Here is a 19,620-nt window from a genome sequence, read left to right as displayed (position 1 = left end):
GGTCTGTTTTCCTCAGTACAAACTATTCACTATTCACTAGTTTTCTCCTTCTGACAGCAAAATCTTATTTTGAACCATTAAAAACACGGATCAATTTCTTCTGTTCCCACAGCACATACACAACAACACTAATTGGGAGCAGACCAAGTTAATTTCCCCACCCAGCTGCCTGATTTCCCACCTCATGTTCATTCAAGCTGCCACTCAAAAACAACAGCAAATCAGAATGCAGTATGCTGGCCAAGCTCAGACATGCTTCCGAAGTAAATACAGAAGTCCGCGTCATGCAGAGTAAATTAGAGCATTTCCTACTGGCCCTAGATCTGTTCCTGGGCAGAAGCAGGGAGCCATGCGTAGGCAGAAACTGGGATAAAATAGCTCCAGTATATATGATCCCGGTTCAACCCCAATGTAATTGTGCCGCGCAAAACCGGCCCTGGTTACTGAAATCCTTTAAGAAGCAGATTTGTGAGCCCATGATGGCATTTTTCCTCATTGGCTAAATGAAATTATTTGACTTTGTCTCTTATCGTTCAGTCTCTAATCTACCCTTCCTAGACAAGATAACTACAAGAGTGGTAGCAAAGCAGCTCCAGGTCTCCTGGGGTGACATATCTGCTTCAGATATCTTTTAACTGAGTTTCAAACTGAACTATGTGGTGGAGATGGAATTGGTGTTTTGTATGTAGACAATTGTTGTGTTTCTTTGTTATTTTTATTGGATCTATCAGCAGCTTGGGTATGGTGGCAATGCCATTCTGCTGAGATGTCTGGAGGCAGAGATAGTTATCAAGGGTTGTACTGTAAAATGCTTTAAATCATTCTCTATGGATAAGTCCCAGAGGGGCTTGCATTGCTGCAGCTGGTAAGGTCAGGTGGAGTCCTGCTGCCCAACATCTATATATTTAGTAGCCACATATAAGTTAATCTAGGGATGCTTATATCTGCTGATTGAGCCCACTTGGAAAGAAGGAATATTTTTATCCAAACTTGGGAAACTCCCCAAGTTTCCAGGAAAATCTGAAAAATTTTCAGGTTGTGTGCGTGTTAAATCCCCCCAAAATTAAAGTGTCATCTAAGCATGTGCAGATAACACCTATACCTTTTCCTGCTCCTGGGGTCAACATCGTTAGTGGGAACAATGTGTGGAAGGCGGGCTAGAGCTGCTGCAGTCCCAGCAACTGCTACTGTCATGGAGGGGAAACGGAGAAGTTGCGGTAGGGCCAGCAGCATCAGTGTTATTGGGGGAGTTGCCAGGAGCTGCAGCAGGCCTGGCAGAATTGGTGTTAGTGCGAGTGGGTGGGGTCAGGAACTGAGGCATACCCAGCAGCATTGGTGTTAGTGGTCAGGAGCTGCAGCATGTCCCGCAGTATTAGCATTAGTGAAGGAGGAGTGGCTGGGAGCCAGAGTGTGCCTGGCAGCATTAGTGGGAGAGGTCACCAGGTAAACCATTGAAAAGACCAGTGGAGAAGCCAGTAAAGCTTCAAAGGGCAAAGCTGCAGGGAGAAGGAGATGAACTGTCACTGCAACAGCAAAAGAGGTAGGGGTGGGCAAGCCACTGCTGCTAATGTATCAGTCCTGCCTGGAGTGAAGCCAGTTTGCCTGCTAGACCACTCTGCCTTGTGCTACCAGGAGAACTGAGAGCAGCACCTGGTGAGCTGGAGTCTGCAGCCAGAGGGAGCAGCAGTCCGTCCCACCTCAGTGGAAACACCTGCGAGGGATGGGGCCTGGCAGCTACTTCAGTCACAACAGCAGGGTTTGGGGAAGGGTATCTTTTCTTGTTGTTAGCAGAGGGATCTAGTAAAGACTGTGTGCTGCAGGTGGAGCAGGTGGGAGTGGGGTGAATGAGCTGCTCCAGGGATTTAAATAATAGGTTTTAAATCATCAGAGTGTGCGCAGAGGGACATCTGTAATATTGGTTTGAGCTATGTATATTCCCCACATGGAGGCCAGGATGGGATCTGTGATCTCAGTGATTATAGGTCAGGGTAGATATAACAGTAGGGTCAGGCCAGATTGTAAACAGAGAGTGAGATGTGGTAATGCTTGCTCTCTGTCTGACCTGCACCCTATCGCACAGCATGTGGGTGGCAGAATGGGACTTAATAACCTTCTCCATCACTGGTGTTGATAAATGCCAGGTCCGTCAATAATAAAACCGCTGTTTTCCAGGATTTCCTCGAGGAACAGCAGATGGACCTGCCATGTATCATGGAGACCTGGGTGAGGGAAGGGGAAACTGTTGCCCTCAGTGAACTCATCCCCCACTTCATGAACACAGGGCTAGGGGTATGGTGATACTCATATGGGATTCCATCCCCTTTCGAGCGACCCTCCGATCACCAGTATAGAATGTATAGGCCTCCATTGGAACTTGGAGGGGAGACTGGCTGTCTTGTCGGTATCAACTGACAGCCTACCACAGCTCCTGGAGGTTGTGTCAGAATGGGCATTGAGGTTTCCCAAACTTATTGTATTGCGGGACTTCAATGTCCATGTTGACTTCATCTTCAGTGGCTGTGGATCTAGTAGGGTCTAGTGGATCTAGTGTCATCCATGGCAATGCTAGATCTCTCCCTTATGAACATCAAGGGCCCCACTCATCAAGGAAACCACACTCTGGATTTGATAATTGGGGCAGGTGTAGATATGGTCCTATCTTATATAGCTAGGCTGCCCAGACCCACCAGCACAGAAAGCTGCACTGGTGTTACCAGGGATAGGCCAGGGGATGGAGGCAACCTTTGTCCATTGCTCACCCAGCCCCTGTGCACCAGCGAAGTCAGCTGCAGAGATACGCCATGTTTCCTGTGGCATATGTCTGTTATCCCCCACAGGGAATTCTGGGGGGGGGGGTGTTTGGTTTTTTGGGCTTCCCGCACTGTGGAAAGCCCTTTGGAGAAGACCGGGCACCGCCAGTCCACTTTGGATAGAGCTGTGAATCCCATACAGAAGGTTCTATCGGGAAATACTTCCCAAACTACTGTGCCCGTTGGCTGTGTGATTGTGGTTGGAGAAATCCAGCAACCCTTCTGAAGCTCAGCAGGAATGTCTTTGTCCAGTGCTTGGATGGAAAATGTTCTCAATATTTAATATAAACCACCATGATTTTCTCAATGGCAGAAAGGAAGAAGGCAGCACTTAAATATAACGTATTAATATTTCTTCATGTCCGCTGATAACTCTATAAAATCCTTGAGAATAACTAAGTTTGAAAGTTTGCAATACAATCCTTCTGATCTGAACAACACTTGGAAGAATTCATACTGAAAATACAATGTGGTGCTATTTAGGACTTTTTATGGAAAGGAATGACTGAAAAATTGTTTAAACTATGAATAACAATAACTTGTAACTTATGAGAGCATCACTTTATAGTTTATTAACAGTAGAAGAGCCTTTTTTATGGAGTAGTCAGGGCTGTTTTTCCTCCTTCTTTGGTTTGGTTTGGCTAAGTACATGTCCTTAAAGTTTTAAATAGGAAAGATCAGCCAGGGCCAATTTAGAATAGTGTCTTCAATTGAAAAGAAAGAGAATTCATATTATGGTTGCATTATTGCAGCTCCACTATTATAAACTCATCTCCATTGTTCAAAGTTTTCTTTGTTTAACCTTCTTCCAGAGGACAAAAATCTCAAAACATTTCTGTTTAGCAAGACTGCAAACCCATATAGAAGGTACCACTGTTTAAACCTGCTAAAAAGTATATTTTATTAAAAGTACTAGCGGGCCCGGCCACGCTTTGCTGTGGCAATTGTCCTTCTCATCACAGTCCGCAACCCACACAGATGTCCATGCAGGTCCAATGATCCCCAGCATAGCCTTTTGGGGTGGTCAAATGGAATCCCTCTTTCCCTTTTCAATGCACATCATTATATGGTGCTGTCTTGTTTTTTTAGTATAAGGTAACCATTTCCATTCCACAGCGGAACTGTCCAGAGTGCGAATCCCACTGTCCATGAGGCTAGTTGCCATGCACAGTCCTGGCTTGGGTAAGGCAGAACTGGGGCAAGGAGGCTATCCCAGTCAGGCAGCAGAGGCAGGGTGGTGAGGCGCTCAGATCGAGACTAGCTCTCTGGGTTCTTAAAGAGCCATGTGCAAAAGAAGCGGAGCCGGTAGTGTTGGTTCCCCCCCCCCCCCCCGGCGCGGATTTTCTTAGAAGAAAAAGGCAAACTCCAGCTCGCTTTTAGTAAAAGAGAGCTGTGGCGAATATGGGTGAGGAAGTGGGTAAGAAGTGGTTGGATGTGAGGGAGGGCAGAGTGAGGTGTGTGAGGATGAGCTGGATGTGTGTTGTGTGGTAGTGGGTGAGGCACAGAGAGTGAAAGTTACCTGCATGTGTATGGGGGGGGGACCCCACCTGACGTCTCACATGGCAAAGTGTGTATGTGTTTCACTTCCACTCGTATTACCTAACAGTATTACCTATTTACTGTTTTCACTGCTCATCTCTGCCCATCTGCGCGAACATTCTAAGCACTCAGGCCACAGACAGACATGCTGCACAAACATTCTAAGGGTGACAGTTGAACACAAACAGCTTCATGGCCTGGTGCACCAGGAAAAAGACATTTTACCTGGCTCAGGTATGGACTTTTGGCGATGTGAAGGTCCGATTACCTGCCCGCAACAGGGAGGGACATCCTGTGAAAATTTGGGGGTGATCCGTCCAGCAGCTTCTGAGGGAGACCATCAGGGACAAACACACTGTTAGATTTTTATATATATAAATTGCATATCCCTGCATAAAAAGGCAGTACAAAAAATGTTTTGACAGTTGACTTCACTATCATAGTAATATTGTTATACATGTTTGTTTAAGAGAACATTATGTTGAGCTTTTAAGTGGCATGTGTTATCTGCAAATCAACACTGAAGGAAACTTTTTGTCAATGCAAATATTACAATATTTTAATCGGGATCCTGCTAACTTAATATTTGTATCAATTTGGGAAGAACTGGATTTCTTTTCCCTATTTTCCTATGAAAAGTCTCTTAGCTTATGCCTTTGACAACAATAAAATCATAGAAATTTGGGCTTAAAGACAGCTATTTAAAAAGGGATAAGTAGTTGATAGTTCCATGGAAATGTCAACTCAATGCATGGCAGCTGTGAAAAAGGCAAACTCTATGCTGGGGATCATTAGGAAAGGAATTGATAATAAAACTGCAAAGATTGTCATGCCCTTATATAAAGCAGTGGTGTGACTGCACTTGGAGTACTGTGCTCAGTTCTGGTCGCCACATCTCAAAAAGGATATTGAAGAGATAGAAAAAGTGCAGAGAAGGGCAACGAGGATGATTGAAGGATTGGACCACCTTCCTTACGAGGAGAGGCTGCAGCGTTTGGGACTCTTTAGTTTGGAGAGGAGACTTCTGAGGGGGGATATGATTGAAGTCTATAAAATTATGCATGGGGTAGAAAATGTTGACAGAGAGAAATTTTTCTCTCTTTCTCACAATACTAGAACCATGTTGGCGAGAAGAATTAGGACTAATAAAAGGAAACACTTCTTCACGCAATGTGTGATTGGTGTTTGGAATATGCTGCCACAGGAGGTGGTGATGGCCGCTAACCTGGATAGCTTTAAAAGGGGCTTGGACAGATTTATGGAGGAGAAGTTGATTTATGGCTACCAATCTTGTTCCTCTTTGATCTGAGATTGCAAATGCCTTAACAGGAGGTGGTGATGGCCACTAACCTGGATAGCTTTAAAAGGGGCTTGGACAGATTTATGGAGGAGAAGTTGATTTATGGCTACCAATCTTGTTCCTCTTTGATCTGAGATTGCAAATGCCTTAACAGCCCAGGTGCTCAGGAGCAACAGCCGCAGAAGGCCATTGCTTTCACATCCTGCATGTGAGTTCCCAAAGGCACCTGGTGGGCCACTGTGAGTAGCAGAGAGCTGGACTAGATGGACTCTGGTCTGATTCAGCTGGCTTGTTCTTATGTTCTTATGTTGTAATAGGATATTGTTCTCCTTTGTTTTTCGTTAACCTTTTAAGCATGACATCTAATTATTCATAAACCAAACACATTGCTTGCATTAATATATTGAATGGACCACAGAGGTGTACTATGTGTGTAGAACAGATAGACCATTCAGGATAATGCAAATCTAGAAAATTTTGGTCTCATCTCTCAGCTTTGCCTTTTACTGAAACCCTTGAGGCATTTTTCCTGCCATGTCTTCCTTTTCCTCCTTTTTGACCTTCATCTACAGATAAAGGCCACCAAGACACAACTTATATGCCACAGTATTGCCATGCCGTGGTACTACTGGACAAGTTAAGTACTTCTTTGCTGTTATCTTTGGTGCTAGTATCCACCCACATCCGAGGATTCTTTAAGGATCTTATTGCCTCCATTATTGTGTTCTTGGTGGCTGGCAAATATTTCCTTTAGTTCTTCATCTACCGCATCTTTCCATCTAATCTTTCATCACATCCAAATGGCTGTATAAATTAATTTTGATCACAGAAGTTGGATCTTCCTTTTTAGGTTTAAGACTTACAGCAACTGTCATTGATTTATAATAATTAAAATTAACATGCCCATTTATCAAGAACATGTTTACTAATCAACTTAACATTTAATAAGGTAACTCATTACTGAAACAGAAATATCATTACTGATGCAGTATTCATAGACAGCAATTTCATGGGGAAGCAAGAAATGGTAGTAGAAGATTCCTGATTCTTTGAGTCTCCTCCCATTCCTTTCAAATGATATAGCCAGTTTAAACTGGTAGTACTTATCGAGCTTGGAAGGGGGAAATCAGTATTGTGGCAAGAAGGAAAACATGGATTAGATTCTTGGGAGAAACAATTGCATTGTATTTGGAAAAAACTGCAGCGCTTGGGAGAAAAAGTTCCTTTAAACTGAAATACTGAATACATGAATACAACACATGTAAGAAAACTGGATTTTTATTATTTTATTAAGTTTAAAGACTTTGTACAAGATCATATGCTTCCCTCTAATCATTCTGAAACTAGAGATTATATAAATTGCTTGCTATTTGTTAAACTTGAAGGCACTAGTAAAACACCTCTTTGCATAGAGCCATTTTTACATAATGTAAAATGATGCATTATAGCTATTACAGCAAATACTACCTGTTGTCTAATTTCCTAAACTTATCTTTCAGCTTTTAGCACAAGCAGAAGCGAGAACATTTGCTAGTGTTCTTGTCAGGCACTCATTCCATTTCCTCTAATTTGTCTCCATTTCCTGAATAAATAGATAGGCTTTGTGGTACAAGAGAGTAGTTTTATTTATTTTTTCCTTTAGAAAATGAACTTTCAAGTGAAAGTATTGCCTGGATGAGCAACAATAATTGCCTAATGACTTTAAAGTGTAAGCAGTTAAGTAGGTGCCAAAAGGTTTTGTTAAATGTATTTTAATGATAGCATGCTGCATGACAATGTGCTAGTCATTCTTTGTATGGATGTCTTACCCCCCAACTGTCCCAATTTCTGCCCATGTTCACTGCTTTCACAAACCTGTACCATTGAAAACTACGTGTTCCAGTCACTGTAGTTTGCATTTCTGTTTCTTTTGCATATATACTATATTTAGGGTGGCCACCTCTCCCAGGCTCTGCCATTCTCACAGCTTTGTGGTGGTAAAACCACAAAGTTTCAGGTGATTCCTAGAGTATTGTCCCAGCATTCTGATATCAACACACACACACACACAAACACACACACACAGAGAGAGCATCTCCCAATGGTTGCCGCCTATGTTATCTATCCAGTGGTGGGATCAAAAAATTTTAATAACAGATTCCAATGGTGGTGGGATTCAAACAGTGCCGTTGCCGCACACACGCACCTCCAGTTCCTATTGGGCAGGGAGGTTGCTTTAGTAACCCCTTCTCGGCACTCAGAAAAAATTAGTAACCACTTCTAGAGAAGTGGTGAGAACTGGTTGGATACCACCTCTGTATCTATCTCCATTGGCAAAGCCTAGAAATGATGAATCACAAAAGACATATATATAGTTCTGCTTTCTTGATATTTATTTAAAGTATTCCACTGTATTTTAAAACTAGAGGAAATGGTAGACAGGTCCAGTCCTTCAGTACTGGTTAATTACACCAGCTAATGGCAAACATTAAAAAATGAAAAACTGTCACTGGTTGATTCTGTACAGCAAATGTATAACAGGTTGCAGACTTTATAAAGGATCCCATTTTCCTTTTTCCCGTTCACATGCATGCTGGGCAGGCAGCGATTGAAGCCCATAAACACAATCTGGGTTGCTTTTGCACCTTCTCATAGAGATGCTTCTCTTTTTTATTATTTCCTGCAACACATGTGTAGCTGCATATAGAAATGAACCACTTATAGAAATTTCCTGCAACACATGTGTAGCTGCATATAGAAATGAACCACAGGCATATAGAAATGAACCACTGCAACCATGCTGATCGTCCCTCAATACAATTGGCTGCACTTACATAGCTGTGCACGTGCAACACGCAACATAAAAGAAATCCTCCCTCTTGGGGAGAGGATTTTGAATATGGAGCTGCTGGACGCCATTTATATTTATTATTGTATTTTTATTGTATTTTATTGTATTGTATTTATAAGATTTAGCTTTTACTGTTTTATCACTGCTTTTAAAGATTTAGCCATTTTATGTTATATTATGTTTATTGTTGTGCACCGCCCGGAGCCCCTCGGGGATAGGGCGGTATAAAAATCTAATAATAAATAAATAAATAAATAAATAAATAAATAAATAAATAAAAACAGGGGCCTCCCTTCAATGGCAGGGCAGTGGCAGGCGGAGTCTCCCTGACTGTGGACAGTGCGGTGGAAGGGAGGGCAATAAAGTGCCTCCTGTCTGGCTTTTCGTGGGAGAGTGGCTCCAACCCAGGATTTTGCAAAAGGATTGCTGGCTTAGCAATTTTCAAAAATCCCAAGTTGAGGGATATAAAACAAGGTAGACACATTTGGAGTCGGAACCTGTGCAAAGTCTCACCCAAAAAACAGTTTGCATTCCATCCTACATCCATTATATTTTCCCTGTGCGGAATCCACCACTGTCTACCAAACTAATAAGTTGTTTTTATAAAGAAAAACTGTGCCCTGCTAGAATAAGCAAGATATCCATCCTCTGTCCCCAAGGTTCTAATCTGTGCTAAGACTCATTTGGGCTGAGCCCAACAGTCTTCTTTTAGTACCATACTTCAGTCCCACGATATGGTAAAGCAAAGCATTTCTGAGAATATAATAGCTTTTCCTTCATCCCTAGAGATTGCCCACAGTCTCCTGCCACTCTGCACACAGAGAATTCAGGAGCAGGTTCTCTCCAAGCACATGCTGAGCCCAGGGATTTCTGCATAAGGACCCGTAACCCTTTCCTTTTAAAAAAATAACTCCTGGCATTTATTTTGAAAGATTTATATCCTTCACTCTACTCCATCAACTTTATTACAAAAAATCCCTTGTGTTTTGAATAGCTGCAGGAAAGATAAAGGGGAAACTTGGAGTAGTTCATATTGTGGAGGAGAATAAAAGTTCTAGGTTGCAGTTTTCTGGTTGCAGCAAAGGCGAGGGCTATCAATGTGTAGCTGGCATCTTCAGATGATCCTCTGAAGATGCCAGCCACTGATGCAGGCGAAATGTCAGGAGAGAATGCTGCTAGAACACGGCCATACAGCCTGGAAACCACACAGCACCCCAGTGATTCCGGCCGTGAAAGCTTTCGACAATATATCAATGGGTAGTTTGTAAATAGAGCAGGGCCAAGGCTTTAATCTGCATGGGAAATAATATCTTCACTGTGTTCAAAGCTCAGTTTCTGCCGTGGAGTTCACTAGGTGACCTTGGGATAATCAGCCTAACCTACCTTACCAGGTTGTTGTGAGGTAACATGGAGGAAGAGAGAATGTAATATATTTTGGGTTCCCATTGGGGGAGAAAAGTGGAATATGAATAGCTAAATAAATATTTCTTAACTTTGTTGATAAAGTGTATACACAATGATTTCATTGCTTAATTCTACATGAAGGGCATTCTGCAGATGCCACTGCAAAATATTAAGGCAGCTTATCTAGTCTCTTTGTTTTGTTCTTTCTGGTCTTGTTATGTATATTCATTGGAACTGTGCTTAACTTGGCAAACTAAAACATGTTTTCGTTGCACATTTAGAAGCTTAAATGGGGTTAAGCCAATTAAACATAGTGTGTGTCAAGTATTGTGACTGCAAAGCAGTTGCCAACTGACCTGGAGAGGCTGTCAGGAAAATGTTTGTCCCCACACATTAAGGATTTATTAAAGGGCTGAGCAAAAATTCTCTCTTAAAAGTCCATATGTTCTTAACAGTAAGTAAAGGGACAGGACATTTTTCTCCAGGCCAGATGGCAACTGAGGCATGCCTGGTTAATGGACTAATGTTATGATGTCACATCAGATCTTAAAGATAAATTTTCATTAATTAGATAATAAATTTAAATTCCTGTGACAGAGTATGCTGGCATGGAAAAGTTAAATGTGGCACTACAGTGAATAAAAAGTACATGTGAAAAATTTCATAAGTTATATTGCTAAGTTTTTATTGCTTTCAAATGTAAAAAGCATAGAAAATTGTGTTGAGGGGTCCATTCTTAGAAATACTTCAGCAAAGAAATCGCAACAGTTGGAAAAGGTAGCAGGGCTTTTACAGCAGATTCCTCACAGCTGCCAGAGGAGAGGCCTTTCCTTTAACATTTGGAAAAGAACTCTAAGGCCTGCTCATTTTCTCATCTTCTTGACTGGACTGTTACAATTTTATTATTTTTAACTGTGACATGTTGTCTTATTTTATGATGTTTTTAATTTTGTAAGCCACATCAAACCTGGAAACGCATGATAACAAATATCATAATAAATGACTATGTGAAAAGAAAATACAGATTAATGGCAATAATCTTACTGCCTGCCCTGAGCTTTCTTAAATTCCATAAAGGCTTTATGCTTGTTTGGGAGTAAGTCCTGTTTAATTCATTCATCCTTCATAATGTACACATATTTATATACAGCAGCACAGAGACAATTTCTAAATTGTTCAGTCCTTTGTTGATGGGCAGTATATGTAAAAAAAAAAATTAAAATCAGTCACATAGTTGGGCCCAACTCTAAGGGTCTTTCCAGCAATCTGCCAGGAAGATGCTGTTTGAGTGTAACAGGCATAACTCTGAAGTTATTCACATATACTCCCAGAAAGCCCAGGATTTCATCATGGGGATGTGGCTCCTGTACTCAAAGTTATGTGTGTATGTGAATGGTCCTTCAGTGATAGTTACCACTAAATAAATATGTATAGATTTGTGTTTCCAGGCTTAGAATATAGTTTATTTATTTATACTTCAGATTTATTAAACTGCCCAGCCCCAAAGGGCTCTGGGCGGTTTACAATCAAATATATCAAATAAAATACATCATAAAAACCTTAAAAACAAATCATATAAACCTAAAACAAATTTTCAGATCGCAAAACAGTTCTACTTCCCAGGGGCAGTCAAAAACCACATTCCCCACAATATAGGGAATGGCACACACATCAGCAGTTGTCTCCCCCGAACGTCCAACAGAACAGCTCTGTTTTACAGGCCCTGTGGAACTGCTCCAGGTCCTGCAGGGCCCGGATGGTTGGAAGCAGAGTGTTTGACCAGGCTGGAGCCAAGGAACCTTGGAACATAGTTTTAACTGAAAGGAAACAGAATACATGTATGACTTCATTGCTTACAATTTGGGAAACAGTTCTCAAACCTATGGCACATATGTCTGAAAGAGTACCACCTGCTAGCACTTTGTGGCTTAGCACACTATGCGCTGTATCAATGTATTGTCGAAGGCTTTCATAGCCGGAATCACTTGGGCATTGTGTGGTTTCCGGGCTGTATAGCCATATTCTAGTAACATTTTCTCCTGACGTTTTGCCTACATCTGTGGCTGGCATCTTCAGAAGATCTGATGTTAGTAAAGCAAGTGGAGTATATATACCTGTAGAATGTCCAAGGTGGGAGAAAGAACCATTTGCCTGTTACTAACAGAAACTGAAGACTGGAGTGCTGTGGGTTTTACTGTTTACTGTTTTTTACTATATTTTAATTTTTGTTTGCATGTGATGACATGGTGCAAGCCTTTTACTCTCAAAGATTAATTTTACGGCTCTGGCCCCGGCCTTTACGGCTCTGGCCCCGGCCTGGTGGAACACCCTTCCTCCGGCTGTTTGGGCCCTGCGGGACCTTAACGAGTTCCGCAGGGCCTGTAAAACGGAGTTGTTCCGCCGGGCCTTTGGAGGGACCAGCCGCTGAAATGGTGCCCCAGCCGGCCTGTCATCTCGGCTACCATCTAATGTGGCTCGCCACCCTCCACTCCCACTCCCACTCCCACTCCACTCCCACTGTGCCCCATCTCCTCCAGAGGCCTTTTAGATGGCACAGTGAGGTAGGAAAAAAGCCTCCCTGGCAGCCCAAAAGCCCTCCATAGGGGAAAACAAAGTTACACTACCCAAAAGGTGACACAAGTCTGTCTTCCCCACCATCGACATGGTGCCCATAACAGGCAAATGGTTCTTTCTCCCACCTTGGACATTCTACAGGTATATATACTCCACTTGCTTTACTAACATCAGATCTTCTGAAGATGCCAGCCACAGATGTAGGCAAAACGTCAGGAGAATTTTAACGAAAAACGGGGTTGGTCGGACGCCTTCCCATTATTATTATTATTAGTGTTATGTAACCGCTGTTTTAATGATTTTAATAATTTATTTATTATGTTTTATGTTGTACACCGCCCAGAGCCCCTAGGGGATGGGGCGGTATAAAAGTTTAAACAATCAATCAATCAATCAATCAATCAATCAATCAATCAATCAATCAATCAATCAATAAAATTTTAAATGTCTTACAGCGCAATCCAGATCCTGGATGCAGGTGAGGATGGGGCCACTCCCACTGTGCCCCATCTCCTCCAGAGGCCTTTTAGATGGCACAGTGAGGTAGGAAAAAAGCCTCCCTGGCAGCCCAAAAGCCCTCCATAGGGGAAAACAAAGTTACACTACCCAAAAGGTGACACAAGTCTGTCTTCCCCACCATCGACATTCCTGGAGTGAAAGCCTGGTGGGAGCCGAATAATTTTTGTTCTGCCTCTGGGAATGCCCCTGGGATGCCCCCAGATGTGCAGACCTACAAGTTAGTGTGACGTATGCAGGCTAGGAGGGCAAACGCATTGGTGCAAACCCACAGCACCTCCTATGGCCATTCTGCCTACCCCAATTTGCATTGAGCTGTCCTTCCTAAAAGGTCATATGTTTCCTATAATCCCCACACACACACACACACACACAACAAAATCAGTTTTCCTCCTCTTAACTGATACCAGGTTTTATACAGAAGAGGAAATCACTAACATCAGTCTTTTATCTTGTATGAGTTATGCTATTTTATGTTTAGAGTCCAACATTTAATAATTATGGCTGAGATCTAAAGAACAACTTTGATGTGCTGAAGAGTTCAGGCAGGCATACAGCATGAATTTTTAAAAACATCTTTGAACAGCAGATCCTTATGTCATATCAAAAATTGCTTTTGAAACTGTGCTTGGTTTCAAAAAAGGTTAGGAAAAGTCTGTCATTTAAGAATTAGAACTCCAAAGTTCTTTTAGTTATGTGGAACTATTCCTGCAGTTCTTTGAAACCAGGCTAATATTGATATACCAGAAAAGACACAATACACAAAAGTGTAGAGGCTAACAAAATAAAAGCATCAGCATTTACCATATGCATAACACTGAATTAAAACGGGAACAAAATCTTGTGATTTGAAAACGGTTGAATGCTCTCAGATGTTTATTTTTCCAACTGCAAAGGTCAGTTAATAAGAAAAATAAACTGTTAAAGACAACTGCTACAATCTTGAGAACTCTTCAGTGGTTGTACTCTTCCAATGTTTAAAGAGACTGTTCTTACTAAACTTCCTAATGTGGACGTTGCTTGCTTTCATCAGGTCTTGACCTTGAAGGTCATGCTGCTAAATTCATAGAAAGGGCTAAATAGCAAGTCATTTCATATGAATGTTTACAGTATAAATTTACAGTCCTCCTTCAATGGAAGAATGCTTCTGCTCTATACAGTTTTTGTCAGACATTTTAAACACATTGTAATAACTTTTGTCATATCTCATTTTCCTTGCATAAACAAGTCACATAGAAGCTATAAATGATGTAAAATTTAATCCACATGGCTTTCATTATCAAAACTGTATTATTTTCCACCGTGTCACCAGAGCATTATCTTTGAAAATTCCTTTTAAAGGGACATGTCGCAGTACAGAACATTTCTAAACTGAAACTAATTGGGATTGTCACCTATCCGGTATTTATTTGATAAGCAAGTGACCATGTTAATGATCAGTAGTAAAACAGTATATCCACTAATTAAAGACAAGCACTGGACTATTTGTGACATTGTGTTTGAAAATCTTCAAGAAAATAATCAACAGTTCCAAAGTTAGAAAAACATTATTAGAGAATGCATCACAATTTAATTTTTCTCTTCTCGACTACTACCATATATAGTCGCATATAAGTCGACTATAGTCGACATTTTTTGTGCTGAAGAAGCCCCCATCGACTTATACGTGAGTGAGGTGTATTTTAAAAAATATTTTAGGTTTTTTACTTTGTCGGCCTCCAAGGAGCACAGTTTTTAGGCTAGCAGCACCAGAATTTCAGGCTATCATCAGGTGACACTCCTGATGATACCAGCCAGGTTTGGTAAAGTTTGGTTCAGGGGCCCAAGGTTATGGACCCCCAAAGGGGATGCCCCTATCCCCCACTGTTTCCAATAGGAGCTTATAGTAGATGGGGCTACATTTTGAGGGTCCATAACTTTGGACCCCTTGAACCAAACTTGAGTAATAATGGAAGACCTGTTGAACATATCAAATTTTTATCTTCTGCCTGCAAGAAGCTGATGGCAAACTACATGGAAAACCATGTAGTCTACCCTCAGCTTCTTGCAGGGAGGAGAAGATAAACATTTGATAGATTCAACAGGTCTCTTATCCTGTTCTATCCAGGTAACAACTCTGAGAGACAGTGATTAGCCCAAGGTCACCCAGTGAACTTCATAGCTGAGTGGGAATTTGAATCCAGATCTTCCTAATCATAGTGTACCACTTAAACCACTACTTCCTTTGAGCATCTTGGTGCTACCTCATCTTGAAACAAAACTGAGCCTGGCATTTTGATTTTAGACCTTTTATTCAAACTTAACTGAAACTCTAGATATTGTGCTTCACAAAGCACTGGCATATTGTGTAGTTGCCCACAGTATAAGTGGCATGTTACAGACAGCTCTACTTGCAAGGTTTTGGCCCAACATTCAACAAATCTGTTGTAACATCTCCTATTGTTACCCGGGATGGAGACACAGCGTCTCAATGATGTGGGGGGAAATTAGCTCAGAGCAGACTGCTTATTAATATTGCAAGAGGCTGGGTAGGGAAACTTTAATACCAATGGACTATAATGGACAGAGAGGACTATAATGCAAATTTGACAGTCTTTATTATAGGGATAAGGGGTTCACAAGCACTTGATTCAATACAATGACCACACAAACACGCAGAGTTCCTAAGATATAAATAGGTTGGAAAATAGGTTAGGAATAGAAAGGGGTATGGGCAGAGGTGTGGCAAGGGGGGGAAGTGCCTGGTGCACTGGTGCGTCCTATGCCCCCGTCATGCCCTGGAACACCATGCCCCTGCCAGACCCTCACCATACCCCCACAGGGCATGTGCCTGGTGCGTCACGGCCACCCTGGAGCTGCATCTCTGGATATGGGATATATATATGGGTAATACAATCTGATTGTGACATGAAGAAGATCCATGGTTCAGAACCAAATGGCCAGCATCTAGTTCCACACGGCAATGCTTTGGGCACAGTGACAAAGATGGAAAGGTGTCAGTGGCACTGGATGATTGGCCCTTTGGAGGATAGGATATTTATAGGGTAAAGGACCACCTTTGGTGGGTGCCAGGACAACCTTTGGGAGGTGCTAGGACAACGTCTGGGAGGTGTTCGGATAGATTGTTTGAGAAACAATAGAGTGCATTATAAGGTGGTCAGGAGAAGTTAGTTACAGAAGGGAGTATCTGGGTTAACATAACGAGGGGCAATGTCATCAGGGGTCTTCTTGTGGCTGGAATGAGTATCCATTCAGCAGGGCTATTGTATCAAGGACACATTCTTCTTTGGCTGTGGAGCTGAAAATGTGCTGCTAAAGCAGGCAAGCTGAGAGCATGAAAAAAATTCCTGGAAGTTCCTTGTAGACCTGGCTATTGCCAGAGATTGGCCCCCCATCTCTTCAATGCCAGCATCACCCTTTAGACTGGCACGCAGGCAGGGATACCTGTGAATAAGCACTGCCCCCTCTATGCCAGGGCGGTATAGTAATGCTATCAATCAGTTCCTCCCTGTATTTAGCACTGGCACTACAACAAATTGCCTCTGTCTTGAACATTTGTAATACCTGCCAGAGAACCATGTCAAGAGCCTTTTGTGCTTGTATGAGTTTATTCTGCAACAGTAATTAATTGCTGAATACAAATAGTTAATTAAAAAGCATTTAAAATGAGAAATCAAAAACGATTTATAGCATTTCAGAGCAGCTTCAAAAGAAACAATTTTGAAAACTGCAAGAGCAAAGAACTGCACATTGAAAAGGTCAAAATTACTGTGTCTACATGTGTTTTTAAAAGGATTTGTTACCCATCATCTAACATCTATGATAGGAAAAACCAAAGAGTTCTTATTTCATTATCTCATACAAGTAGTTTTCATTGGAAAAATAGTGTTAGATAAAAGCTATGAAATTATGCAGTTTTGTACTGCTGTTTGTTGTGAACATATGAAGTTCTCATTGAAAAGAAGTTAACTCCCAGTTTATTGATATGCATGGCTCTAAGTTGTACCTATTGATTTTTTACATGATATAACCTATTTTTATAAAGATACTATACATTTAAGTGAATGGGACCTTTTACTACATACGGTATGTAAGGTGCCATTAATATCATGCTGCTTTTGGAACAAGAAGTATCCAGATAACTTGAAGTTCAAATATTTGAAGTTCTACATTTTTGTGTGACCTCACTATTTTTAATATTCTTTTGTTTTTCAGTTTTCTCCTTGTGTTTGGTTGCTTGATTTTGTCAGTATTTTCTACAATTCCTGAGCATACGTGGCTTGCCACTAATTGCCTCTTCATTCTGGTAAGTGGATTTTATTAACAAAATAAAATTTCTGAGATTGTCAAGTATGCTTCATAAATTCCAAAACAGGTCAAATTATGTTCCTGTCATTTTACTGTGTGTATTATTTTGGGTTTGGTATCTAATCATTGGGGCTCATGATCAAGGAATGTGTCGTAACCACAGGACATCCCTTTTAATGTGTCTTGAATGCTGATTGATTTCATTCAGCTGCCCACCAGACCTTAAAAGAGGTGAACTGTGTAGCAAGAAGGTGCAATTGAAATATTGAAAGGGAGGGAGTGTTGGATCCAAGCTAAATTTTCCACTGGCAGAATGGAACTTGAAATGAGGAAGGTCTACAGTGGAAAGTGAGAATCAATAGAAGGGGAAGGGAGAAAAAGTGGAAATTGCCAATGGAGACACTTTGGGGGACTTGGCGGGCAACACAATCCAGGAGGTATGAATCTCCCTCTGGATGCAGCACAGGATTCTGCTGACATAAATGCCCTATCCGGGGCACTTACACTTGTGGAGGGGCAAATGCACTAGTGTCCAGCAGCTGGGGCGTTCTGCAACACACAGCCACAACATCTCACCTCAAGCTGGCACTTGCACACTGCCCCACCTATGCCAGTGTTCCAGGGATGGAAACTCCTCTCGACCCTGATATACCGGTGGAGGTGCTGGTGGAGATATGCCGCTATTTTTTCCAGGCATATCTCTATTCTCCCCTATGGAGGAGTTGGAGGATTAAAAAAAAACTTTGGGGGGTTTCCTCACACCATGAGAAAACTCTGTGGAGTGGGTGGAACAGTTCAGTTGGTGCCATCCCCATCTGTCTCAGCTCTGGATTGTGCTGTAAAGCACCTAAGAAGTGCCTGAGTGCTCTCTCTTTCTCGTGATCTGTTGTGTAATAATGGATTTGCTCTTCGAAGAGGCAAGAGACATGAAATGGTGGAAGGTAGCACTATCTTGTGCAGTCATTGCATCTCTCCTCTGTACCCCAAAAGAGCTGTCGGAGGTAATTCATATCCTGCTCTTTTTAAGTGTTCCTTAGGCAGGCAAATGCTATTGGCTGGTTTGATGCCTGGATTCTTTTAGATTCTCTGCTTTACATAGACTGTCATGATGCTTCTGTCTTTGGAAGTCCCATAACACTGGTTCCCTATAGCAGTGGTACTGGTTTGGAAATCAAGAAGAGAAGCTCTCTCTTATAGAAATGTTTCTTAATTTTAGAAGAGCAAGTGGAGATAATATTTTTTGATGAATTGTTGGATCTGGAGACCAGATTCCAAAGCAGTAGCTATGTTAGCCTGTTGCAGAAAACAACAACAAGGAGGGTTAACAGATTTATTGTGGCATAAGTGTTTGTGGAGGAGGACCACCTCTGCACCAGAAGAAGCCTGGCTAACAGAAAAAAGGATATGACATTGCAGTAAATAAAATGATCAGCAAGTGAAATGTGGAACTATGTGGGAAAGGATGGTGATGTGTGAAGGATGAGTAAGTTTATATTGTATGAAGCATAGGATATTAAAACCAATTTCTGCCAAGACTGAATTTAAGAGTTTTTGCTAGTCTGTATTCATCTCCTCATTTTTATATCTTGCACTGAGCTCTATATTTCAAAATTATGTACTGCTATTTGCCAGTTATTAAAAGTTGCTAGAATAACAACCGACAGCTAAATAGCAGCTAATAATAGCAGCTAAATAGCAGCTAATAAGACATATGGACAACCTTATATTATTGATTAATTTGTTTTAAACATCTGTCCTGGCTTTTCCTGGGGAGTCATGTAAAAAATATTTATATAAACATAAACCACACCCTTGTTACTGAATCACAGCCACAAAGTGGCAAGTCTAATAAGATGTATCACTAAATACTACCTTCTAACTCTGATACCCCCTAAAATATTGAGCTTTTCTTTGGAGTTTCTGGCATAATCTGAAAAATTCAACTTTTGACAAATTCATAACAAGAAAGCATTTCCATAACTGGGGAGCAATGATCAGGTAGGGGACACTTTGCCGTGTGCCCTTGTCATTCAAACTTATTATACCACTGGCATAATCAAAAGGGCACTCAAATTATCTAGAGTATTGGCTACAGTTTTTCTCAAACATTCAGCCTAAGAACTAACCCCACCTACAACATGGAATTTAATTTTAATTATTTATTGGAAAGATAATCCTTCTCTCACCATATAAGAAGGGCTTTTAAGTTTGCTTTTATTGCTGAAATGGAATTTAAAATATTTCAATAAAAATTAAGTTCCGTTTTGATGCATATCTTACTCTTGCCACCATCACCATGTACTTGAATAATTTACTATATATTTTTGGAATATTATTTG

The 19,620-nt window shown here is 41.3% G+C and overlaps 1 protein-coding gene across 2 annotated transcripts in view; it reads left to right on the top strand.

Annotated features, from left to right (window-relative positions):
• KCNQ5 (potassium voltage-gated channel subfamily Q member 5) overlaps positions 1-19,620 on the top strand; it is a 376,112-nt gene that overhangs the window by 252,963 nt on the left and 103,529 nt on the right. For both annotated transcript variants that reach the window (XM_048495892.1, XM_048495882.1), the window contains exon 2: positions 17,189-17,279. In XM_048495892.1, coding sequence (XP_048351849.1) covers positions 17,189-17,279 — 91 coding nt within the window. The remainder of the gene's footprint in view (positions 1-17,188; positions 17,280-19,620) is intronic.

This window comes from Sphaerodactylus townsendi, linkage group LG01 (assembly GCF_021028975.2).
Source record: "Sphaerodactylus townsendi isolate TG3544 linkage group LG01, MPM_Stown_v2.3, whole genome shotgun sequence".
NCBI lineage: Eukaryota > Metazoa > Chordata > Lepidosauria > Squamata > Sphaerodactylidae > Sphaerodactylus > Sphaerodactylus townsendi.
Note: the sequence above shows the minus strand (reverse complement) of the source record. Positions and strands in the feature narration are given on the sequence as shown.